The sequence below is a fragment of the Lemur catta genome, chromosome 1 (genome assembly GCF_020740605.2).
Source record: "Lemur catta isolate mLemCat1 chromosome 1, mLemCat1.pri, whole genome shotgun sequence".
Classification (NCBI taxonomy): domain Eukaryota; kingdom Metazoa; phylum Chordata; class Mammalia; order Primates; family Lemuridae; genus Lemur; species Lemur catta.
Genome location: NC_059128.1, coordinates 647,022 through 672,898, shown reverse-complemented (window position 1 = coordinate 672,898; position 25,877 = coordinate 647,022). Strand labels below are relative to the sequence as shown.

Sequence of the window (25,877 nt, the reverse complement as noted above, 5' to 3'; positions counted from 1 at the left end):
CTCAAGAATGGAAATTACTTCATAAGATGGATGTTGTGCATAATTTTCCACAAGTATCTCCCACGATGAAGACTAATGTATGCAAGAAATCTTTTGTGAATCTCATGTGGTTTAGACACAAATCCTTGTTCAATACATGACCCTGGTTCCCTCTTGATGACGGTGGGTGTGAGAGTAAAACCAGGGGATGAGTTTGCTCTCCATAGGAAGGAGGAGGACACAGGAGAGGGCAGTCAGGAGGAGCAGAGGGGGGAGGATGAGGAGGCTCCTGGACAAAGGACCATCTGGGACAGGCACTTCACACAAGAGGGACTGTACTGCAGGGTGCTGTGTCATCATGTGGAGTCACAAGGACACCACTCACAAAGACCTGGATGCCACCACAGCCACTCAGCACATTCAGGTTCCACCTACAGGTCTCCCTGATGACACAGGTGTTGAAGGTGACTCTGTGAGAGTCTCAGTGGACACATCCCACTTTGACCAATCATTCTCATTCTCTCAGCTACTAATGGCCACTTGCATTTCCAACGTGAGTCCATGCCCAGGGGACAGCAGGAGGGTCCCAGCAGTGGTGGGTGACACAGTCCCATCTATCTTTCCCAGGTCCCACAGGAGCCAGAGCCTGGGCCACACCTGAGCTCCAGGTATAGGGTCTGAGCCCCGGGATTTAGACACAGAGACCACACCCTCCATTTTCTGGGAGAAGAAAAAGAAGAGTAACTTTTCAAAAATAGAACCTAGGGAGAAAGAAAACAGACTTGCAGAAAAAAATAGAACTGAATCAGTTCTGCATCAGGAACGTAGAGTTTTAAATGAGGAGAGAACAACTTGAAACCGTTAGGTTTTATGAGACACTGACCCTGCCCAGGTCCCTGCATGTCCCAATCTCAATCCCAAAGACTGTCCCACTCAGGGAGTCCCACTGAGGTCTGTGCTGAGTCTGGTTGGAAAATGCGCAGCAGGTTCCCCTGGGCTCCCTCAGGACTCTGACCCCTGTGACAACCGCAGGGTCACTTCTTCCCACGTGAGTGACATTCTGCCTTGTGTGCAGGTGAGAACGTGTTCATTTACTACAACAAGACGCTTCTAATTCACACACTACAGGGACGAGAACAGAGCCACGAAAGAAGATAAGTCCCAGGATAAAATTTCTAGAGAAGAGGCCCCAAACTCTGACAGGAAATGAACCATTATTGTCCCCTGGGATGACTGTGCTCCTCCTGTCTTGGACGCCCCCTGGCGGCCCCGCGCTGCCCCGCAGGAGGTTTGTGTCTGGGCTCACACTGATGTCCCCTCACTGTGTCTCTGGCACAGTAGTACAGGGCCGTGTCCTCGGCTCTCAGACTGTTCATTTGCAGAGACAGCGTGTTCTTGCCGTTGTCTCTGGAGATGGTGAATCGGCCCTTCACGGCGTCTGCGTAGTATGTGTTGCTACCACCATTAGTAATCCTTGAGACCCACTCCAGCCCCTTCCCTGGAGCCTGGCGGACCCAGCTCATGTCATAGCTGCTGAAGGTGAATCCAGAGGCTGCACAGGAGAGTCTCAGGGACCCCCCAGGCTGGACCAAGCCTCCCCCAGACTCCACCAGCTGCACCTCACACTGGACACCTGCAAACACAGACACATCCTGGTCAGAAACTGCCACACACACCCCTGTTTCTCTCACTCACATCCACTCCCACACCTGATATCTCTAGTTCTCCATGAATTACCTTGTAACAGAGCAACAAGGAAAACCCAGCGCAGCCCAGACTCCATGGTGAGTGTCTGTGTTCAGTGCTGATCACCGAATGGGGACACCTGGGAATGCCGGGGCTGGGGCTCCTGTCCCAGAGCTGCAGGGTGAGGGCTGGGCTGGTTTTCATCAGCACAGGGAGGGCCCTATTTGCATGTCCCCTGCTATATAGCAAGCCCTAGGGTGGGACAGCTGAGGGAGGGCAGGGCCCAGATCACAAGTGAGTGTCTGGGGGGAGATGTTTTTATGCACTAGACTCTCATGGAGGCCCAGTTTTGAATATTGGAAATGGAGGTGAAACTCAATCACAGTAGGAATGTGGTTGTTCAGGTAATGATCAAAAACTATTTAACTTATGTTAAGAAAGGTTAGTTATTGAATACGATCATGTGCTGTGACCCATGCCTGTAAAGCATCACTTTGGGAGGCCACAGTAGGAGTGTCACTTCAGGCAGAGAGTTTGAGGCCAGCCTGGCTGGCAGCGCAGTGAGACAATGTCATATATATATATATTTTATATTTCACCCGACCACTGTGGCTGCACCTGTAGTCCCAGACACTTGGGTGGCTGAGGCAGTGGGATCACTTGTGCCCATCACTTTGAGGTTGCAGTGAGCAATGATGATGACACTGTTTTGTAGGTAGGTGGCATAACATGACCCTCTTTCCAAAAGAACAAAGAAGAAGAAAACAGAAAAAGAAAGGAAAATATTTATGTCAGTTTCCAGTAATTTTATGTGATAAAATGGTCAGCCTCATCATTGTAGCATTTATGTCCATCAGGAATTCGTGTGCATGTGGGCGGGTGACAGAGTTCTAGTCAGGGAGGCAGAAGAGAGTCTCTGTTGTGACCTTGCTGATCCTTCAGGGGAAAGTTCAGAAAGGTGTCCTCTCTCTTCCACCCTTGTCCTATCTACGTGACCCTGAAAACACTCTCACCATCCACACAAGAGGGTTCTGGGGGATGAAGCGGACGTTTTCTGCATATCAGTGTGAGACGTTGAGACAAGAAGCTCCTTGGGAGCATGAGCTTTTGAAATTGGCAAAGATGGAGCCACTCACATCCGGCTTCTTGTTTCATTCGGTTATGAATTTCATTATTGTTTGGTTATTTCATGTTGCCTTTACTTTTTGCTAAAATAGCCAGATATGATGGTCTAGAGGCATTAAAACCAAAAGTACCTGATTTCCTAGTCAGGAGCCCCAGCTGAGGTGAACAGTGGTGTGCGGTTCTCTGTGTGCTAGGACACGGGGCTGAAAGCTAAGTGTGGACACAGAGCTATTTTGTCTGCATCAGCGAAAAGTTCTGTATATTCCTGGGATGAGATGCTCATGGAGACCCTTGAGACTATATTATTTGTTCATCAATCACACCTCACTAATAAAACTGGAAGTTATTAAACAGAGATTCATATTACGGAAGAAAAGTTTTCACTACAACGTTGTGCTCAACTGGAGGTAAAATCAGCCCATTTGGGAGAAGTCATTTCCCTTTGTAGTGCTTCTCCATTATCAAAAAAAATTGGATTGAATTGGTATGCTTTTAGAGTAGTACATGAACTTGGGATATTTTGCAAACAAAAGGGTTTCTCAAAAGTTCTGGAAAACCTATCAAAATTAACCAAAAGGTAAGAAAATTTGAGATAGACTTCTAAATCCTAGAGCCCCAACTAAAATAAACACGAATCATGCAAAAAAATAACATGGGGGCTAAACAAGTGTTGTAGGGTGTCATTACTGAGACCAAGAAGCCTAAACCTAGTTTGTGATGCCGTCTAAGCTTGTGAGGCTTCACCACTGCTCACATAACACACCGTCCACTCATGGGAAATCTTCAGATAATGTTGAAATTGTTGATCCAATTAGCATTATGAAATTTGAATGTCACAGTTTTAAGCAATTCTTGAATTCTTTCACCACTCTAGCATTAGCAGTAGCTTACAGCATTGTGGTCCAGTCCCTCAAGGACACATCAGTTGTTACCCCATGACTTGGTAGCAACTGAACAAACATTTAGATTTTACGACACCTGCTAGCATTTTCCCTATTGCCTGCGAGAGTAAACAATTTTGAAAGCAGTTCATGCATTATCGACACTCCTATCACCACAGATTCAGGCTCCTTTTACTACATCTTTTTAGCAGTCTCTCATCATGTTCCACCAGGACATAGTGTGTGTTGGGGAAACATAAGGAAAATACTGGCCTTGAGCCATACTGGAACAAATATTATGAAGGACTTTAAGGGAAACACAGCAGTGCCATTCCAGGGAGGAAACCCTCGGGTTCATAATTCACAATGACACCATCCGTTCAGAATTCTAGACACTTGGCAGTCTACTGTGGTAGAGAATTTCAAACCGAGCACCCCTGTAGAACCTGTGAACATTCTGGTATTTTGAAACCCAGAGCTGACCCAGGGCCTTCAGGATAAGCTGATGAGCTTGGACAGTGAAAAGGTTTCACCCATGACATTGGACCAAGACCAAGACATTGGACCTGTCTAACTCCTCCTCCTACTCATCCTCATTAGTACTATGATTTGTTCATACTAATGAAATGTCTTCTTTTTTCCTGCTGACCTCATTGTTTTCCACCCATAATGGCCTTTGCCTGCTTTTCAAAGAAAAATTAAAAACATTTAATAGTTGTTGAGTGGAATAAGAAGTCAGATTCTCCTAGCTGCTGTCTGTCCGCTGACATCTGAAGGCCCACCCTTCATCTTCCCTGTTTGCGCCACTCATGGGAATCCCAGGGAGGCATCACAGGTGCTTTCTCACCAGATGGCTGTCACAGGCCCAGACCCCACCAGACCCCCCTGCCCCACCAGGGAACTGTTGTGGAAACCTGAGCCCGTCTCCCTTCCTGCCCTACGAAGCCACTTGGGACTGTGTTGAGGGGCCTGCCCTGCTCTGCAGACACCTCAGTAGTGGAGAGACTAACCCTTCCCGTGTCACTCAGTGTGTGTGTGTGTGTGTGTGTGTGTCTGTGCCTGCCTGTGTGTGCAGGTGTCTAACACCATCAGAGCCAACATCTGCACTACATGTCTGTGGGTCCCTCTGCCCTCGAATCCTGTCAGATAGAATCCATGTTGGGAGCCTGGTGCTGGGAAACGGAGCCCCACGGGGTCCTCCTGCTCTTGCTTAGGACGCTGACTCCGTCTGCCCCTGAGGTCCCTGAGACGTATTCAGAAGGATTGATAATTAATGCACATTTAGGAACAGGAAAAAGTGACTGGAACCCAACCTCTGCCTTTTGCAGGTGAGAATATTTTCTCTCATTACCACGAACATATCTAACTCAGAGACTGCAGACGGAAGCACAGAATCGTGAATTCAGAGAAGTTCCCCAGAGGAAACCACTTTATGGAGAGGAAGCCACGACCCCGAGAGGAAACCAGCCCTCACCCTCCACCTGCACCTGCCCTGGGCTGACTCTGCTCCTGCGTCTTGGGCGCCCCCTGGCGGCCCCGCGCTGCCCCGCAGGAGGTTTGTGTCTGGGCTCACACTGATGTCCCCTCACTGTGTCACTGGCACAGTAGTACAGGGCCCTGTCCTCGGCTCTCAGGCTGTGCATTTGCAGAGACAACGTGTTCTTGGCGTTGTCTCTGGAGATGGTGAATCGGCCCTTCACGGCGTCTGCGTAGCTTGTGCTGCCACCATTACCATTAATGTCTGCCAACCACTCCAGCCCCTTCCCTGGAGCCTGGCGGACCCAGCTCATGTCATAGCTGCTGAAGGTGAATCCGGATGCTGCACAGGAGAGTCTCAGGGATCCCCCAGGCTGGACCAAGCCTCCCCCAGACTCCACCAACTGCACCTCACACTGGACACCTGCAAACACAGACACATCCTGGTCAGAAACTGCCACACACACCCCTGTTTCTCTCACTCACGTCCACTCCCACACCCAATATCTCTAGTTCTCCATGAATTACCTTGTAACAGAGCAACAAGGAAAACCCAGCGCAGCCCAGACTCCATGGTGAGTGTCTGTGTTCAGTGCTGATCACCGAATGGGGACACCTGGGAATGCCGGGGCTGGGGCTCCTGTCCCAGAGCTGCAGGGTGAGGGCTGGGCTGGTTTTCATCAGCAGAGGGAGGGCCCTATTTGCATGTCCCCTGCTATATAGCAAGCCCTAGGGTGGGACAGCTGAGGGAGGGCAGGGTCCAGATTAGATGTGAGTGTCTGGTTGAAGTTGTATGAGAATTGTAATAGTTTATTATACATTATAAATTCTTCCTATGAGATCGTAATGTGATAAATACTGAGCATCCATCATCGTACTTCCTATTGGCACATGGACATGGACCATGTGCTGTAAGTGTCCATCTCTGTTCCATGTTACAAATGTGAGAGTCACCCCCGGGCATCGAGGGCCTGTGTAATGTGGCAGGAGCTCGCGTCTGGTGAGAGTGAGCTCTCGGATCTGAGCCTGTGCTCGTCAGCACTGCACACGCCTGACCCACGAACCGTCTCCCGCACGGAGTGAACACGCCTAGTGCGGGTTCAAGGACTCTGTCTGAGAACATGTGTGATTTTCCACACCTGGACTTTACCCCAACGTAGGCAGAGGCCAAGGTGGATGCTGGTGAATTTTCTGGGTGTTTGGACACGTAATGTATTATCTTTGTAAGACTTCTTACCAATAGTATTTTTATTATTTATGTGATATAAATTTAATGAGTTATAATTGACATGGGGAGAACTTCATATATTTAAAGTGTGCAATTGACAAATATTGATACATCCATAATCGTTATGAAGACAGTGAGCAAATCAGTTCTCAGTAATGTTTTCATCTTTTCTTCTGTCTTCCCTTCTGTCTGCTAACCTTCCTCCACCATCCCCTGGAGAGATGTTGATCTTGTTAAACTACTTTAGCTTTCATTTTCTAGAATAAGTAAAAATGGAATAATGTAACCTGTACTCTTATTAACTCAGTGTAAAGGCGAGTAACAGTGGTGCTGTGTTGTGTATCATACGTTCATAGATGATAACAAGGCGTAGTATTCCAATGAACAAAGTTACAGTATTTTTTCTGTTAAGATGTTGATCTATATACATTACTTACATTTTCTGGGTCTTTAAATCTGCTACTCAGCTTGAAGGTGTACACAAGTGAGAAACATATTTTTTAAAATTTTATTCTTAGAACAACTTTGACAACAATAGATAAACTGCAGTAGTTGCAATTTTGCAAACATTATTTAATACCTTGTATAACTGATACTATAAGACTAAAAACTAACCTGAGGTGGGGAGACATGAGTTTTGCAGGAAGTGACTGAGCCAGGGAACGAGCTGCTCCGGGGCAGGGGCTGCCATATGCAATGGAGGCTACGGCAGGATGCAGCTACCAGCGTGCACTGGACTGCTGGAGGCTGAGCATGGCAAAGGCATCCTGCTGGGGAATTCTCAGGGGCCACGTGTTTAAGGGGATTCCCCTCCTCTTCTCTCTGTCCTCTATAACAGGGACAGTCACAAAACCTCCCTTTTGGGAAGGTTCTCTCTGGGACAGAGGGATGCACACACTTCGGAAGTACATCCAGACCCACCCCCATCACCACTGTGCAACTGAGAATTGATCTGCCGCAAAACCCACAAAACTGGCATCCTGGGGGCACAGATGGACCCTGTAGGACCTGGGAGGGAAACAGACGTCCCCAGCAAGGTTATGTCCAGAGCCACCTCCCCCTTCCCTGTGGAAGAAAAGCCTCGATCTGCAGGGAAGGGCAGCGCATCTGGAAGGTAAGGACACCGAGGGAGAACCCCTGCAGCTGTGAGAGAGAACAATGAGGGACAACCAGGGACACTGTACCCCAGGAGGACGGGCAAGAATGCTGGACCATCAGCTCCTCTGGAGCAGAGATGGAGACACCTGGAGGCAGCACCCAGACCCCGGGCCACCAGCCCACTAGAAGTACAGCTCTGCTGAAGGGCAGAGAATTCCACCTCAGCCCAACCCCCATCCATTGACAATTGTCAGGGGGATATCACAGGGGACTGTGTGTGGCAGAGCTGACACAGACAGACCTCTGCAGGACAGCAGAAGGTGCAAACATAAAGCCTAGCAGGAAACAGAAACCAGGGTCACTGGAGGAATCTGAAGTCTCTGGTGGATGTAGAAGGAACAGCCTTCAACTGTGGTAGACCCAGCAGAAACTGATTCCAAATGTGGCCCCGAGGAGGTTGTCAGAAACCTCCACAATGAAGTCCTAGTCAAGGTAGGATATGAGAAACTGCAGGCAGAAGATGCATAAATACAGCATAGGTACGAAGGCCCCAACAACTGTCCAATGCAATGTGTCTGGCTATCCACAAAAGTTGTAAGACTTTTTCAAGACAAAGATCAAAGTCATAACTGACAAATGATCAGAATGTGATTTGTAAATGACACAGTGTTAGAAAGATCTAATTCAATAGAACATTTAAAATGACCACAATTACTATTATACAAAAATCTCTACAGGAAAATACAGGCAGACTGTAGGATCAGATAGGTGCCTGCTACTGACAGATGGAAACATCAATAATGAAATGTAAAGCATGAAATAATCAAACAATGTGCTTGAGAATTGAAGAAGCCTTGGGTGCACTCGTCAGTAGAGTGGGCTCAGCCCAAAAATGAAACCAGGGACTTAAAAAAGTGTCATTGGAAATTACACAAGATAAGTTGCAAAGACAAAAAGAGTGAAGAAAACAGAATATCCCTATGAAAATTGTAATATGGATATGTTTCAAATTACAAAAGGAAAATTAAAAACAAAGAGACAAAAAAAAATAAATATTTGAAGAATTATACAGGCAACACTTTTCCAAATATTATGACAAACCCGAAGTAACATACACAAGAATCTCCTAGAATTTGAAGCTGGATAAACACGCATAGACACACACACACACACACACACACACACACAACACATCCACCATGGACGTAGGTCTGTGCACCTGCAAGGGCTCCCACACGTCACACACACACATGTGCCCTGCCCCAATATTACTCTTTCCACTTGGTTCATTTGAAAATATTTGTGTTCATGGCATGAAGTAGTTGTCCAAAGTGGAGATAATATTTTTCTAAGTGAAAGTGTGTCTATTTCAACCAGTATTATAAAATACAATTAAATATATTTTGATAAAACTGAATGCATGTATCATTTTTAGGAAATGTACAATTAAAAGGTAAAATAATATCCATTTTCAGCTCTGTGTTGGTTTATTTTTAATGTGTGACAATAGCATCCTATCTAAATAGAAAGGACTTTTGAAATTTTTAATTTCTGCTTGATAAGTTTAGATTTTTTGTATTACATGTGTATAAAATGTCTAATGATCAAATCAGGTAAATAGCAAATTTATAACCTCAGACATTTATCATTTCTTTGTGTTTGGAATATGCAAAGTGCTGTCTTTCAGCTACTTGAAAATGTATAGTACGTATTAATTTGTTAACTACAGTCGTCCTGCTGTGCTATAGATGGATGGAGTGCCCCACATGTATTTGTCAGGGAGGTTGGTTTGAAATCAAGAAGCTTCATATTTTCTTTTTTTTCTCTTTTAATGATCTGCCTGCCCATTACTGAAAATGGGGCAATGAAGTCTCCTACTCTATCATATTGCAGCCTTTTCATCCCTTCAGATTTTTACATAATTGCTTTATATATTTCAGTGCCCTGACGACAGGAGGTATTTATTTACAAAAGGGATATCCTTTTTATGAATTCACAAGTTATAATTATGGAAGGTCCTTCTTTTCTCTAATTACTACTTCTGATTTGGAGTCTATTGTGTTTCATATATGTCTAACTACCCCTGCTTTATTTTGGTTTTCATTTTCATGAAAACCGTTTTCATGTTTTTTTCCCAATGCAATTCTTTATTACAACTCTAAGTGTGTGTTTGCAAACATTTAACAGAAGGGGAAAACAAAGACAATCCACACCATTCTCCCCCCAGCATCTACGCAGAAATAGGGCCTAGAAGGATCGGGTTCTCAGGACCTGAGATGCCTTTATAACCTGGTAACTGGGTCCCCCGCGGCCTCGGGAGACCTGTGTGTCACGGCCTCGCCCGCAGCCTCCAGACACTGCTGGGTGCCCGCCTCCCGGACCCAGACCAGAGGCCGCTGGGTCCCGACTTCCCAGGTTGGACGGGAGACCGCTGGGTCCCAGCCTCCCCGTTAGCTTCAGGAGACCGCTGGGTCCGGACCTCCTGGACGGCCTTCGGAAACTGCTGAGCCTTGGTTTCCTCACTAGGGACTTCCTCTGAGCCTTGCGCTCGGAGCTGGCGGTAATGGTCAGCCAAGTTCATGAGCAACTTGGCTGTGTCGTTCTGGTAATAGGGCCGCCCAAATAGCAAGATTTCAGCCTCGCCTTCCAGGTCCCACCGATTCACGTGAAGAAGGACGTGGGACACACACTCGATGTCCGGAATATGCTCTCCGCCCTGGCCGAAGATTGCTTCCACCAACCAAGCCTCGAGGGGAACTGCCTTCGGCCTCGTCAGGAACTCGTAGTGGAACCAGTGGGGTATTTTGGTGAGGTTACCAAGCACCTCGAATAGCGTCCCTTCTCGCTGTTGCAGTTGCACAAGTGTTGGGGCCTCAAGTGCAATGGGGCTTCCCGCATGCATGTGCATAGTTCCCTGTACTGCGGGGAAGGGCTGCAATCCAGCAGGATGCAGCTGTATCCGAGTCTATGGACATTTCATGGGAATAACAGGAGCAGGAGTAGGCATAGCACCAGCCCCGCACTTTATCTGGCTTCACTCCCAGTGCCCCATCTGAGGAACACGTGGTGCTGCCCAACACATTTAAGCTTCTCACACAAAAGATTAGCAGGGCAGGAAACAGTCACAGTCTTTGCAAGGGCAGGGACTATAGCATTAGGGTGTGGCTGCGTTTACACAGTGAGTAAGGGAGGAATATGTTTAGATCCCAGTAATTCCACTGGAGTATTCTTTGGAACTCCCAGGCTTTCACAACATGTACACAGATGCAACTTAAATGCATAATTGGCTCAATGATAATGAAACGCATTAGTATAGGACCTCAGTCGCTGCAACATGTGAGTATGTGTTGGGGTCCCCACTGCACTCAGTGCAGTGACCGTGCGCCAGGCTGTTATTAGAGAAAGCCACAGTTGCCCCACTTCTGCCTGTCGCCAGCCCATTCCCAGATGATCGGAAGCTGCAATCATCTGTCATTTCAAGCCAGATTCCAAAGTTTATTTCAAAATAGATGTCACCTCTGCACATCTACATGAGCTTTTGCTCAGGTGGCCAACAGCATTTTCATAGCACATCACCCACTATGGTGGGATTCTGGGGAAGCAGAGACAGGACATCACCCCAGGACATTTGCTCCCACACACAGATGCCACCCTCCCATAGCCTGGAGACACTGGGATGTGTGTGCAGTGGGGGACAGTCAGTGGGTGGACATTCTCATCTTCCCCACGTAGGTGAGCATGAGGGTCTGAGGACAAAGTATGCACCTGGAGAAAGAGACCGGCAGTTGCATGTCTTCTAAGGTGGATTTAGTGGAAACACGGATACTGGTGCCCACCCTCTATTACTCTTTCTGATGTTAAGAAAAAAGAACCAAAACATTCACACCATACTTTCTGTCACTGAACGTTGCAGATGCCCAGAAGCCATGAAAGAGCAGCTGGAGCTGCCGGAGAGGACTGTACATTTTCACAGCAAGGACCAGTTTGCATATGATCTGCATATAGACATGGATGGAAACACGTAAAGTGTATAAAATGTGTGGCATGTGAGTCTTTCCTCCCAGTTTTTCTGTTTGCTCTCCTGACAGTGTCCGTGGCTGTGCAGAAGCTCTTTAATTTGATCAGGCCCCATTTACTTACTCTTGTTGTTGCTGTGATTGCCTTTGGGGTCTGGGGAATGGACGCGCTTGAAGCTCTGACACAGGGGGAGGTGGGGCAAGGGAAATATGCATTAGCTAAAGTTTTGTACACCCATAGTATGCTGAAATCAGAAAGACTAAAATCAACAAAGTTACTCCAAGGGAGCAGTAGTCACATCTGTCCTGCTGGTCCTGTCCCTTCCTCCACACTCCCTGATGTGCCGTGTGGTGTTAGCACCTTCCTGTCTGACTCTGTAGCCATTTCACAGGCAGGGACTGTGCAAGGTGGCAAAGCCTCTCACACAGTTAACCGTTTCCTACTTTCAATGAGGACACAACTGTGTCTAGAGATAGGCATGGAGATAACTCAAGAATGGAAATTTCTTCATTAGAAGGATAGAGCATCGCATTTTCCACGAAGATCTCTCATGAAGACACACTACATTTTGGAAGAAATCTTTTCCAAAGCAAATGTGGTTTATACACAAATCCTTGTTCACTACATGACCCTGGTTCCCTCTTGATGACGGTGGGTGTGAGAGTAAAACCAGGGGACGAGTTTGCTCTCCACAGGAAGGAGGGGGACACAGGAGAGGGCACTCAGGAGGAGCAGAGGGGGGAGGATGAGGAGGCTCCTGGACAAAGGACCATCTGGGGCAGGCACTTCACACAGGAGGGACTCCAATCCAGGGTGCTGTGTCATCATGTGGAGTCACAGGGACACCACTCACAAGGACCTGGATGCCACCGCAGAGCTCTCAGCACACTGAGGTTTCCACCTGCAGGTCTCCCCGATGCCACAGGTGTTGAAGGTGACTCTGTGAGAGTCTCAGTGGACACATCCCACTCTGACCAATCACTCTCATTCTCTCAGCTACTAATGGCCACTTGCATTTCCAACGTGAGTGCAGGCCCAGGTGACAGCAGGAGGGTCCCAGCAGTGGTGGGTGACACAGTCCCATCAATTTTCTCAGGTCCCAGAGGAGCCACAGCCTGGGCCACACCTGAGCTCCAGGTAAAGGGCCTGAGCCCCGGGATTTAGACACGGAGACCACACTCTCCGTTTTCTAGGGGGAAGAAGGAGAAGACGAAGATGTGAAAATGGAACCTAGGGAGGAAAAAAACGGACTTGCACAAACAGATACAATGGAATGTATCTGCATCAGGAATGTACAGTTTTAAATGAGTAGAGTAAAATTGGAAACCGTTAGGTTTTACGAGACGCTGACCCTGCCCAGGTCCCTGCATGTCCCAATCTCAGGCCCAAAGACTGTCCCACTCAGGGAGTCCCACTGAGGTCTGTGCTGAGTCTGGTTGGAAAATGCGCAGCAGGTTCCCCTGGGCTTCCTCAGGCCTCTGACCCCTGTGACAACCGCAGGGTCACTTCTGTCCACGTGAGTGACATTCTGCCTTGTGTGCAGGTGAGAACGTGTTCATTTACTACAACAAGACGCTTCTAATTCACACACTACAGGGACGAGCACTGAACCAGAAAAGAATGTAGGTCTCAGGTTGAAATTTCTAGAGAAGAGGCCCCAAACTCTGACAGGAAATGAACCATTATTGTCCCCTGGGCTGACTGTGCTCCCGCGTCTTGGGCGCCCCCTGGCGGCCCCCCGCGCCACGCAGGAGGTTTGTGTCTGGGCTCACACTGATGTCCCCTCACTGTGTCTCTCACACAGTAGTACAGGGCAGTGTCCTCGGCTCTCAGACTGTTCATTTGCAGAGACAGCATTCCCAGGTGTCCCCATTCGGTGATCAGCACTGAACACAGACACTCACCATGGAGTCTGGGCTGCGCTGGCTTTTCCTTGTTGATCTGTTACAAGGTAATTCATGGAGAACTAGAGACATTGGGGGTGTGAGGGGATGTGAGTGAGAGAAACAGGGGTGTGTGTGGCAGTTTCTGACCAGGATGTGTCTGTGTTTGCAGGTGTCCAGTGTGAGGTGCAGCTGGTGGAGTCTGGGGGAGGCTTGGTCCAGCCTGGGGGGTCCCTGAGACTCTCCTGTGCAGCCTCCGGATTCACCTTCAGCAGCTATGACATAAGCTGGGTCCGCCAGGCTCCAGGGAAGGGGCTGGAGTGGGTCTCATACATTTATGCTAGTGGTGGTAGCACAAGCTACGCAGACGCCGTGAAGGGCCGATTCACCATCTCCAGAGACAACAGCAAGAACACGCTGTCTCTGCAAATGAACAGTCTGAGAGCCGAGGACACGGCCCTGTACTACTGTGGGAGAGACACAGTGAGGGGACATCAGTGTGAGCCCAGACACAAACCTCCTGCTGTTGCCCGAGCGGCCGCCAGGGGGCGCGAGGGGACACAAGGAGCAGAGTCAGCCCAGGGCAGGGGCAGGTGGAGGAAAAAATAATGGTTCATTTCCTGTCAGGGTTTGGGACCTCCTCTCTAGAAATTTCATCTTGGGACCTATTTTCTTTCGTGGCTCTGTGCTCGTCCCTGTAGTGTGTGAATTACAAGCATCTTGTTGTAGTAAATGAACACGTTCTCACCTGCACACAAGGCAGCACGTCACTCACGTGGGCAGAAGTGACCCTGCGGTTGTCACAGGGGTCAGAGGCCTGAGGGAGCCCAGGGGACCCTGCTGCGCATTTTCCAACCAGACTCAGCACAGACCTCAGCGGGACTCCCTGAGTGGGACAGTCTTTGGGATTGAGATTGGGACATGCAGGGACCTGGGCAGGGTCAGTGTCTCATAAAACTTAACGGTTTCAAGTTGTCCTCTCCTCATTTAAAACTCTACATTCCTGATACAGAACTGATTGAATTCAATTTTTTCTGAAAGTCTGTTTTGTTTCTCTCTAGGTTATATTTTTAAAAAGTTACTCTTCTTCTTCTTCCCCCTAGAAAATGGAGGGTGTGGTCTCTGTGTCTAAATCCCGGGGCTCAGGCCCTTTACCTGCAGCTCAGGTGTGGCCCAGGCTGTGGCTCCTGTGGCACCTGGGAAATATTCATGGGACTGTGTCACCCACCACTGCTGGGACCCTCCTGCTGTCACCTGGGCCTGCACTCACGTTGGAAATGCAAGTGGCCATTAGTAGCTGAGAATGAGAGTGATTGGTCAGAGTGGGATGTGTCCACTGAGACTCTCACAGAGTCACCTTCAACACCTGTGGCATCGGGGAGACCTGCAGGTGGAAACCTCAGTGTGCTGAGTGCTCTGTGGTGACATCCATGTCCTTGTGAGTGGTGTCCTTGTGGTACCACATGATGACACAGCAGCCTGCAGTCGACCCCTCCTGTGTGAAGTGCCTGCCCCAGATGGTCCTTTGTCCAGGAGCCTCCTCATCCTCCCCCCTCTGCTCCTCCTGACTGCCCTCTCCTGTGTCCCCCTCCTTCCTGTGGAGAGCAAACTCGTCCCCTGGTTTTACTCTCACACCCGCCGTCATCAAGAGGGAACCAGGGTCATGTAGTCAACAAGGATTTGTTTCTAGACAACAAGGGCTTTGGAAAAGATTTCTTCCAAAATGTAGTTTGTCATGAGAGATTCTCATGGAAAATGAGGTGCACCATCCACCTTATGAAGAAATTTCCATTCTTGAGTTATTTCCATGTCTACCTGTACACACAGATATGTCTTCCTCATAAGTAGGAAACAGTTGACTGTGTGAGAGGCTTTGCCACCTTGTACAGTCCCTGCCTATGAAATGGTCACAGGATCAGACAGGAAGGTGCTAACACCACACTGCACATCAGGGAGTGTGGAGGAAGGGACAGGACCAGTAGGACAAATGTGCCAACTGCTCCTTTAGAGTTATTCTGTTGAGTTTAGCTATTTATATAGTATTTTTAATTCTAAATTCCTACAGCATTAAAACACACTTGATTTATGTAAAGCCCAAGAGAGCTGCAAGCTCAGGTTTTGGTGAGCACATATCATGGTGCAGGACATTGTGGGTGGCCCTGAGGTGGCCACAGGTGAAGGGTCACAAAGCGTGTGGGTGAGAAACACATACTTTATGGCAAAGAAGGCAGGTGTCCTCCTGGGGAGAACAGGACACGGGGACTCTGTGGGCTGAGTCTGCAAGGGCTCGGGCAGGGGCCCCAGGGTCTGTCCTAGAGAAGTGGCATCAGATGACAGGACCTGATGTTGAGCGATTCTGGAATAAAGTGAGGAGCAGGGAAATCAGCCTGGGGGGCTCCCCTGAGGCCTTGAGAGAGGTTGCTCTATGAATGTGACATCATGACATTTGGAGCAGAGGAGCAGAGAGCCACAATGGAGCAGCCGCCACCCCGGACCTGTTGGATGAGATCACGTGTGTGTGGAAGCAGCACAGCTGAGGCACGGCAGGAACGGATGGCGTGGATGGGTGTGGCTGCACGTGTGTATCGTGGGAAAGTGGGATCCGTGCAGGGCAACTCAGGTCAGCGCAGGATCCTCTCTTCACAGTAGCGCAGCTCGGAATGTTCATATCTACAGTTGGCAACATGCTTATTTTCTCAGTTTATTTGCTAAAGGCAGTAGTATATGTTTCAAATAATTCATGATTATTTCATATTTCCTGTTATTTATAGGTTCTTTTTTTCAGTAAATTTGCTAATCTGTGGCTGGAAGCCTGTTTAAATATGCCCCCATCAGAGCATAGCAACCAAATCTACAAGAGAAAAATGTTTCCCAGTTGCTGATTGACAGAAGTCAGCGATTTCAGTAAGATGCATCTGGTGACAGCATGTGGAGCCACAACATGACGTTTGCAGGCACCTACCGTGAGATGCCTTCATTCTCTCCAAGGCAAACACAGCAAATGGGGACGGCTACAGCAGACACAGCTGGGATAATCTCCTCTGTTCTAAACTGCTCTTGCATAATGGGTTTCACTTTTGAACAGTCTATTTAACTTACGTCAGCCTGTATTTACTATTTTAAGGAGATGATACCTGGGGTCTTGTTTTGTCATACCTAAGAGTAATTCACAATGAAATAGTTTAATTTTAACTTACTACTCGGTGAGTCAGAGCATCCAAGCCCACAGGATAGTGTTTTGGGACAATGTGTGCTAATACCATGGTGATTTAGGCAAGCGAATCCTTTCAGTGTTTAAGGTGAAGTGGACCTCCTTGTCCCTATTATATATGGCAAAACCCATAACAATATAGGGATACTTTTCAAAATTTTTTTATGGGATACCTAGATATAATTGTAATCTGTGCTTCCGTATTAAGGATATGCAATATTGTCAATAGGTGAATATCTGAAGGCCGGGCGTGGTGGCTCACTCCTGTAATCTTAGCCCTCTGGGAGGCCGAGGCAGGTGGATCACTCGAGGTCAGGAGTTCGAGAACAGCCAGAGTGAGACCCTGTCTCTACTAAAAATAGAAATAAATTATCTGGCCAACTAAAAATATATATAGAAAAAATTAGCCGGGCATGGTGGCACATGCCTGTAGTCCCAGCTACTCGGGAGGCTGAGGCAGTAGGATCGCTGAAGCCCAGGAGTTTGAGGTTGCTGTGAGCTAGGCTGACGCCACGGCACTCACTCTAGCCCAGGCAACACAGCGAGACTCTGCCTCAAAAAAAAATAATAATGATAATAATACAGTATTGAAATCACAGGGAGTCAATTTTTGGGTTCATATTTCACAACTACAGCATCCATGCAGAACTCTGGGCACTTGCTGGCTATGGCAGTGGAGGATGTCAGAGGGAGCTTTTTTATAGAACCTGTGAACCTTCTGGTATTTTGAAGCCCACAGCACCACCTTCACCGTGCACATGATCTTGGACAGTGAAGAGATTCCCTCCAAAACATGTGACGAGGACCCCAGTCTAACTCCTCCTACTCATCCTAATTATTATTAATATCATCTCATCCTAACAAAATATCTTCTATTTTTCTGGAAACCTGGTTGTTGTCTACACACAATATCATTTAATCTTTTTTTTTTTTAATCGTTTTTAAACCTAGTTGTTGAGTGGAAAAAAAAGTCAAAATCTATTAGCTGGTGTCGGTCCCCTGACATCTGAAGGCCCATCCTTCGTCTTCCCTGTTTGCCCCACTCATGGGAATCCCAGGGAGGAATCACAGGTGCTTTCTCACCAGATGGCTGTCACAGGCCCAGACCCCACCAGAGCCCCCTGCCCCACCAGGGAACTGTTGTGGAAACCTGAGCCTGTCTCCCTTCCTGCCCTAGGAAGCCACTTGGGACTGTGTTGAGGGGCCTGCCCTGCTCTGCAGACACCTCAGTAGTGGAGAGACTAACCCTTCCCGTGTCCACTCAATGTGTGTGTGTGTGTGTGTGTGTGTGTGTGTGTGTGTGTCTGTGCCTGCCTGTGTGTGCAGGTGTCTAACACCATCAGAGCCAACATCTGCACTACATGTCGGTGGGTCGCGCTGCCCTCGAATCCTGTCAGATAGAATCCATGTTGGGAGCCTGGTGCTGGGACACGGAGCCCCACGGGGTCCTCGTGCTCTTGCTTAGGACGCTGACTCCGTTTGACCCTGACGTCCTGTAGGCGCTTTATCCTGCTTGCCGGCTGGAAGGGACGTTTCCCTCTGTGTGCTGTGCTGCATCGTGCTGTGCAGGAAAAGTCTTTTATAAATTTTCGGACTCACTGAGAAGTGTTGATAATTAATGTCCATTTGGGGAAAGAGGAAAGTGACTGGAAGCCACTGTCTGCCTTTTGTGCAGGTGACAATATTTTCTCTCATTACCACAAACATATCTAACTCAGAGACTGCAGAGGGAAACACAGAATCGTGAATTCAGAGACGTTCCCCAGAGGAAACCACTTTATGGAGAGGAAGCCCCGACCCCGAGAGGAAACCAGCCCTCACCCTCCACCTGCACCTGCCCTGGGCTGACTCTGCTCCCGTGTCTTGGGCGCCCCCTGGTGGCCCCGCGCTGCCCCGCAGGAGGTTTGTGTCTGGGCTCACACTGATGTCCCCTCACTGTGTCTTTTGCACAGTAGTACAGGGCCGTGTCCTCGGCTCTCAGACTGTTCATTTGCAGAGACAGCGTGTTCTTGGCGTTGTCTCTGGAGATGGTGAATCGGCCCTTCACGGCGTCTGCATAGTATTGGTTACTTCTATCACTCCATATATATGCAACCCACTCGAGCCCCTTCCCTGGAGCCTGGCGGACCCAGCTCATGTCATAGCTGCTGAAGGTGAATCCAGAGGCTGCACAGGAGAGTCTCAGGGACGCCCCAGGCTGGACCAAGCCTCCCCCAGACTCCACCAGCTGCACCTCACACTGGACACCTGCAAACACAGACACATCCTGGTCAGAAACTGCCACACACACCCCTGTTTCTCTCACTCACATCCACTCCCACACCCAATATCTCTAGTTCTCCATGAATTACCTTGTAACAGAGCAACAAGGAAAACCCAGCGCAGCCCAGACTCCATGGTGAGTGTCTGTGTTCAGTGCTGATCACCGAATGGGGACACCTGGGAATGCCGGGGCTGGGGCTCCTGTCCCAGAGCTGCAGGGTGAGGGCTGGGCTGGTTTTCATCAGCAGAGGGAGGGCCCTATTTGCATGTCCCCTGCTATATAGCAAGCCCTGGGTGGGACAGCTGAGGGAGGCCAGAGCCGAGAGAAAATCTGTGTGACTGTACTGTGATAAATAATTAACTCCTCTTCAAGTATCTAATTTATAAACACCCACAAACCACGTGCTGTAGGTGTCAGTGTTTCATGTATTTTACAGATGTAAATGTCACCCTAGATGCATATAAAGGTTGTGTGGTATTTCCAGGAACAGATATCCTGGAAGATTTAGGCTCAGTGTCTGGGCCTATAATCCCACCCCTGCAATCCACTGGGAGATGCGTAGGACAGTTTCTGGTACCTCGATTCTGTAATAAAAATATAAAGCAAATTTTTCCTTCCTCTTTTTACTTACATAATATATTAAAATATTTGGAACACACAGGATCAATGCAAAACCATTTTCAAGTACTTAATGTTTCACTTGTTTTTACCTATTTGTCCATCACTCCTTCCCTAACACATAGTCTATTTAATTGTTCATATTTAATGATGTATAAGTGATGTACAGTTTCCTTAACATATTTTAACTGTGCAAATTAAACATATTGTCGTCACCACCACCCTGTCCGCAATATTAAGGAAATCGATTTATCTCACTGTTGATACTTATCCTTCTAAAATTCCTCCTTCTTTCCTCTTCCGTCTCCCTCCCTTTATCCAGGCACCTGCTAACATAGTTTATGTTACTTCAGTTTTCACTCTCTAGAATTTGTAACAGTGGAATCACGTAACAGGTGCTTTTTGCTTATTTTACTCACAGCACATTCTGTGGATGCAGCCACGCTGCAGTGTGCCTGACACAGCCATTGCTGTCAATGATGTAGTGTTCTAATGCATTATTTGCAAAAAATACTTGTTTATTCACCTACTGATTAATGTTGGGATTGTTTCCAATTCCTGGCTATTATGGATAAAGCTTCTCTTCACCTGGGAGAAGGAGGCAGCTGAGAAAACAGCTCTTCTTCTTTTTACGTCAACAACAATAACAGCAACATCATCATTCACATCAACACACCTGCACGGGCCATACATTAGCACATTTTGTTTAATATTTCAGAAAATGGAAGTTATATGACCTAGAACAAACCTGAAATCTGCAGAGAGACCAAGACTTGCAGCAGTCTTATCCCGCGGGTGGGACTGCAAATTGATGCAACGTCTGTGGAAAACAATTTAGAGATACCTCAAAGAGCTAAAAATGGAAATACCATTAGATCCACCAGTAGCACTATTAGGCATCTACCCAAAAGAGCAAAAGACATTCTATAACAAAGACATCTGCACCCGAATGTTTATGGCAGCACAATTCAGTATTACAAGGATGTGGAAACAACCCAAATGTCTCTCAATTCATGAGGGCATCGTTCAGATTTGGTATATGTATACAGGGGAATATTACTCAATTATAGGAAACGACAGTGATCTAGCACCTCTTATGTTTTCCTGGATTGAGCTTGAGCCCATTATCTGCAGCGAGGTATCACAAGATGGGAGGAATAGGCTCCACATGTACTCGCCATGAAATTGGCACTAACTGATCAACACTATGGTGCTCACACGGTAGTAATATTTTCCAGGGATTAGGTGGTGAGGGGGATAAACTGACAACTAATGGACGAGGTGAGCATTGTAGACGGGAAGGGCATGCCTCTAATCCTCGCTTGGGTGAGGCAAAGACATAAAATGTAACCAAAACATTTGTACCATCATAGTATCCTGAAATAAAATTTAAAAAAAGAAAAAGAACTGAAATATTCACACTGTCCTTTCTGTGACTGAACATTGAGGGTGCCCAGAGGCCATGAGAAATCAGATGGAGCTTCCACAGAGGTCTGTACATTTTCACAGCAAGGACCAGTTTGCATAGGATCTGCGTACAGACACGGATGAAAAGACAAAGAATATAAAATGTGTGGCATGCCAGTATTTTCTCCCATTCCGTAGGCTGTCTGCTCGCTCTCCTGATTGTGTCCTGGTTGTGCAGAAGTTTATAATTTGATCACCTCCCATTTACTGATTTTTGTTGTTGCTGTGATTGCCTTTCGGGTCTGGAGGATGGACATGGTTGATGCTCTGACTCGGGTGGGAGGAAGGCAATATATGTAGCCTAAACATTTGTACCCCCGTAATATTATGAAATAAAAAAAGATATGTTAAAAATTAAATAAAAATACAAAAAATTATACAATTTGCACAAAAGGAAATGTACCTGGGTGGGTTTTGTTGTACCGTTGCATTTAAACATTTTATTTTATTTTAATTGAAAAATAATGCATATATTTAATCTCATAACATGTGTTTTGATATATGTGTACCATGCACACTGATCAAATTAAGAAACCTAACATTATCCTCAACCAAAATATTAATCATTTTTATTTCTATTTTTCATTTCACTATATTATGGTGGTACAAGCATTTTGGTTACATATATGCCTTTGCCTCACCTGAGCCAGGGCTCCAGGAGTGCCCTTCCCCCACACAGTTCACTCCCAATCCATTAGTTGTCAGTTCACCCCCCTGTGCACCCACCTGACCGGCACCCACTGAATAGTACCACCGTTGAACACCTTGGTGTTGATCAGTTAGGACCAACTTGATGGTGAACACATGTGGTGTTTGTTTTTCCATTCTTGTGATACCTCGCTTAGTAGAATGGGCTCCAGCTCCATCCAGGTTAATGGAACAGGTGCTAGATCACCATTGTTTTCTGTGGCTGAGTAGAACTCCATGGTCTACAGATACCACGTTTTATTAATGCACTCATGTGTTGCTGCGCACTTGGGTAAAATTTTATTTATTTTTGATTGACAAAGAATAATAATATATGTTCAAGGGATGCAACGGTATGTCAATACCTGTATAAACTGTGGAATGATCACATCAGCATAATTAGCATGTCTATCACCTCAAATATTTGTTCTTTCTTTGTAGTGAGAATATTTAAAATCCTATGTTTCAGCTATTTCAAAATATGCAATACATTATTATTAACTATACTTATACTGTGCAAGAGAACAGAGAACAGTCTGTCAGTGACTCCATTAGAATCCAAAATATATGAAAATAGTATATGGTAAAATATGAAAGGATATTGCCTGCCTTTTGGTCCTCCCCATCAAAGGGTGTAAGTATCATACTCACTGCAGAAATTCACCCATTGACAATATTGCATATCCTTATCACTGAAGCTCAGATTACAATTATACATAAGAATCCCATAAAAAATTTAAAAAGGATCCCTATACCATTATGGTTTTTGCCATATATAATAGGGACAAAGAGGTACGCCTCACCTTAGACACTGTAAGGATTCCCTTGCCTAAATCACCATGGTCATAACACATCAATAAAACATACTCTACTGTGGGCTTGGATGCTCTGACCCACCGAGTAGTAAGTTAAAATTAAATTATTTCATTATGACTTACTCTTAGGTATGAGAAAACAAGACCCCAGGTATCATCTCCTTAAAAAGAAAATACAGGCTGATGTGAGTTAAGATAGACTGTTGAAAAGTGAAAACCATGATGCAAGAGCAGTTTAGAGCAGAGGAGATTATCCCAGCTGTGTCTGCTGTAGCCGTCCCCATTTGCTGTGTTTGACTGGGAGAGAATGAAGGCATCTCATGACAGGTTACTGCAAACCTCATGTTGTGGCTCCAGACACTGCCACCACATGCACCTTACTGAAATGGCTGACTCCTGGCAATCAGCAACTGGGAAACATTTTTCTCTCTTACATTCGGTTGCTATGCTCTGATAGGGGCATATTTACGCAGGCTCCCAGCCACAGTTTAGGAAATTTATTGAAAAAAATAAGCTATAAATATAAATATCAGTAAAATATAAAATAATGATGAATTACTTGAAACATATACCATTGCTTTGAGCAAATAAACTAAGAAAATAAGCATGTTGCCAACTGTAGATATGAACATTCCGAGCTGCGATACTGTGAAGAGAGGATCCTGCGCTGACCTGAGTTGCCCTGCACGGATCCCACTTTCCCACGACACACACGTGCAGCCACACCCATCCACGCCATCCGTTCCTGCCGTGCGTCAGCTGTGCTGCTTCCACACACGCATGATCTCATCCAACAGGTCGGGGGTGGTGGCTGCTCCATTGTGGCTCTCTGCTCCTCTGCTCCAAATGTCATGATGTCACATTCATAGAGCAACCTCTCTCAAGCCCTCAGGGGAGCCCCCGAGGCTGATTTCCCTGCTCCTCACTTTATTCCAGAATCGCTCAACATCAGGTCCTGTCATCTGATGCCACTTCTCTAGGACAGACCCTGGGGCCCCTGCCCGAGCCCTTGCAGACTCAGCCCACAGAGTCCCCGTGTCCTGTTCTCCCCAGGAGGACACCAGCCTTCTTTGCCGTAATGTCCGTGTTCCTCACCCACACGCTTTGTGACCCTTCACCTGTGGCCACCTCGGGGCCACCCACAGTGTCCTGCACCACGATATGTGCTCAGCAACACCCGAGCTTGCAGCTCTCTTGGACTTTACATAAAGCAAGTGTGTTTTAATGCTATAGGAATTTAGAATTAGAAATACTATATAAATAGCTAAACTCAACAGAATAACTCTAAAGGAGCAGTGGTCACATCTGTCCTGCTGGTTCTGTCCCTTCCTCCACACTCCCTGATGTGCAGCGTGGTGTCACCACCTTCCTGTGTGACTGTAGCCATTTCATAGGCAGGGACTGTACAAGGTGGCAAAGCGTCTCACACAGTTAACTGTTTCCTACTTATGAGGACGACATATCTGTGTGTACAGGTAGACATGGAAATAACTCAAAAATGGAAATTTCCTCATAAGATGGATGGTGCACCTCATTTTCCATGAGAATCTCTCATGATGACAAACTACATTTTGGAAGAAATCTTTTCCAAAGCCCATGTTGTCTAGAGACAAATCCTAGTTCACTACATGGCCCTGGTTCCCTCTTGATGACGGTGGGTGTGAGAGTAAAACCAGGGGACGAGTTTGCTCTCCACAGGAAGGAGGGGGACACAGGAGAGGGCAGTCAGGAGGAGCAGAGGGGGGAGGATGAGGAGGCTCCTGGACAAAGGACCATCTGGGGCAGGCACTTCACACAGGAGGGACTCGACTGCAGGGTGCTGTGTCATCATGTGGTACCACAAGGACACCACACACAAGGACCTGGATGCCACCACAGAGCTCTCAGCACACTGAGGTTTCCATCTGCAGGTCTCCCCGATGCCACAGGTGTTGAAGGTGACTCTGTGAGAGTCTCAGTGGACACGTCCCACTTTGACCAATCACTCTCATTCTCTCAGCTACTAATGGCCACTTGCATTTCCAACGTGAGTCCAGGCCCAAGTGACAGCAGGAGGGTCCCACCAGTGGTGGGTGACACAGTCCCATCAATCTTTCCCCAGTCCCACAGGAGCCACACCTGAGCTCCAGGTAAAGGGCCTGAGTCCTGGGATTTAGACACAGAGACCACACCCTCCATTTTCTTGGAGAAGAAGGAGAAGACGAAGATGGGAAAATAGAACCTAGGGAGAAAGAAAACAGACTTGCAGAAAAAAATAGAACTAAATTAGTTCTGCATCAGGAATGTTTAGTTTTAAATGAGGAGAGAAAAATGTAAAACCATTAGGTTTTATGAGACAGTGACCCTGCCCAGGTCCCTGCATGTCCGAATCTGAATCCCAAAGACTGTCCCACTCAGGGGTCCCACTGAGGTCTGTGCTGAGTCTGGTTGGAAAATGCGCAGCAGGTTCACCTGGGCTCCCTCAGGCCTCTGACCCCTGTGACAACCGCAGGGTCACTTCTGCCCACCTGAGTGACGTTCTGCCTTGTGTGCAGGTGACAACGTGTTCATTTACTACAACAAGACGCTTCTAATTCAGACACTACAGGGACGAGCACACAGCCACGAAATGAAATAGGTCCCAGGATGAGATTTCTAGAGGGGAGGCCCCAAACTCTGACATGAAATGAACTATTATTTTTTCCTCCACCTGCACCTGCCCCGGGCTGACTCTGCTCCTGTGCCTTGGGCGCCCCCTGGCGGCCCCACGGGCACCAGCAGGAGGTTTGTGTCTGGGCTCACACTGATGTCCCCTCACTGTGTCACTGGCACAGTAGTACAGGGCCGTGTCCTCGGCTCTCAGACTGTTCATTTGCAGAGACAGCGTGTTCTTGCTGTTGTCTCTGGAGATGGTGAATCGGCCCTTCACGGCGTCTGCGTAGCCTGTGCTACCACCGTTACCATTAATGTATGAGACCCACTCCAGCCCCTTCCCTGGAGCCTGGCGGACCCAGTTCATCCCATAGCTGCTGAAGGTGAATCCAGAGGCTGCACAGGAGAGTCTCAGGGAACCCCCAGGCTGGACCAAGCCTCCCCCAGACTCCACCAGCTGCACCTCACACTGGACACCTGCAAACACAGACACATCCTGGTCAGAAACTGCCACACACACCCCTGTTTCTCTCACTCACATCCCCTCACACACCAAATGTCTCTAGTTCTCCATGAATTACCTTGTAACAGAGCAACAAGGAAAAGCCAGCGCAGCCCAGAGTCCATGGTGAGTGTCTGTGTTCAGTGCTGATCACCGAATGGGGACACCTGGGAATGCCGGGGCTGGGGCTCCTGTCCCAGAGCTGCAGGGTGAGGGCTGGGCTGGTTTTCATCAGCAGAGGGAGGGCCCTATTTGCATGTCCCCTGCTATATAGCGAGCCCTGGGTGGGGACACCTGAGGGAGTGCAGGA

The 25,877-nt window shown here is 47.5% G+C and overlaps 1 protein-coding gene across 1 annotated transcript; it reads right to left on the bottom strand.

The window, feature by feature from the left end:
* Window positions 1–501: 501 nt before the first annotated feature.
* Window positions 502–25,757, bottom strand: LOC123643449 (immunoglobulin delta heavy chain-like). The gene is made up of 4 exons (XM_045558993.1): window positions 25,647–25,757; window positions 5,207–5,571; window positions 1,298–1,649; window positions 502–656 (listed from the first exon to the last, which is right to left on the bottom strand). The coding sequence occupies exons 1-4, from the start codon at window positions 25,690–25,692 to the stop codon at window positions 502–504; spliced, it is 918 nt and encodes a 305-aa protein (XP_045414949.1). The 5' UTR covers window positions 25,693–25,757.
* Between the last annotated feature and the right edge of the window lie 120 nt (window positions 25,758–25,877).

Bases quoted from the DNA above. Each gene is read 5' to 3' on its own strand.
- LOC123643449 (XM_045558993.1), bottom strand. From the start codon at position 25,692: ATGGACTCTGGGCTGCGCTGGCTTTTCCTTGTTGCTCTGTTACAAG. The intron at 5,572-25,646 runs GTAATTCATGGA...CTGTGTTTGCAG, and splicing joins CCTTGTTGCTCTGTTACAAG to GTGTCCAGTGTGAGGTGCAG. The intron at 1,650-5,206 runs GCCGCCAGGGGG...ACAGGGGTGTGT, and splicing joins CTCCTGCGGGGCAGCGCGGG to GTGGCAGTTTCTGACCAGGA.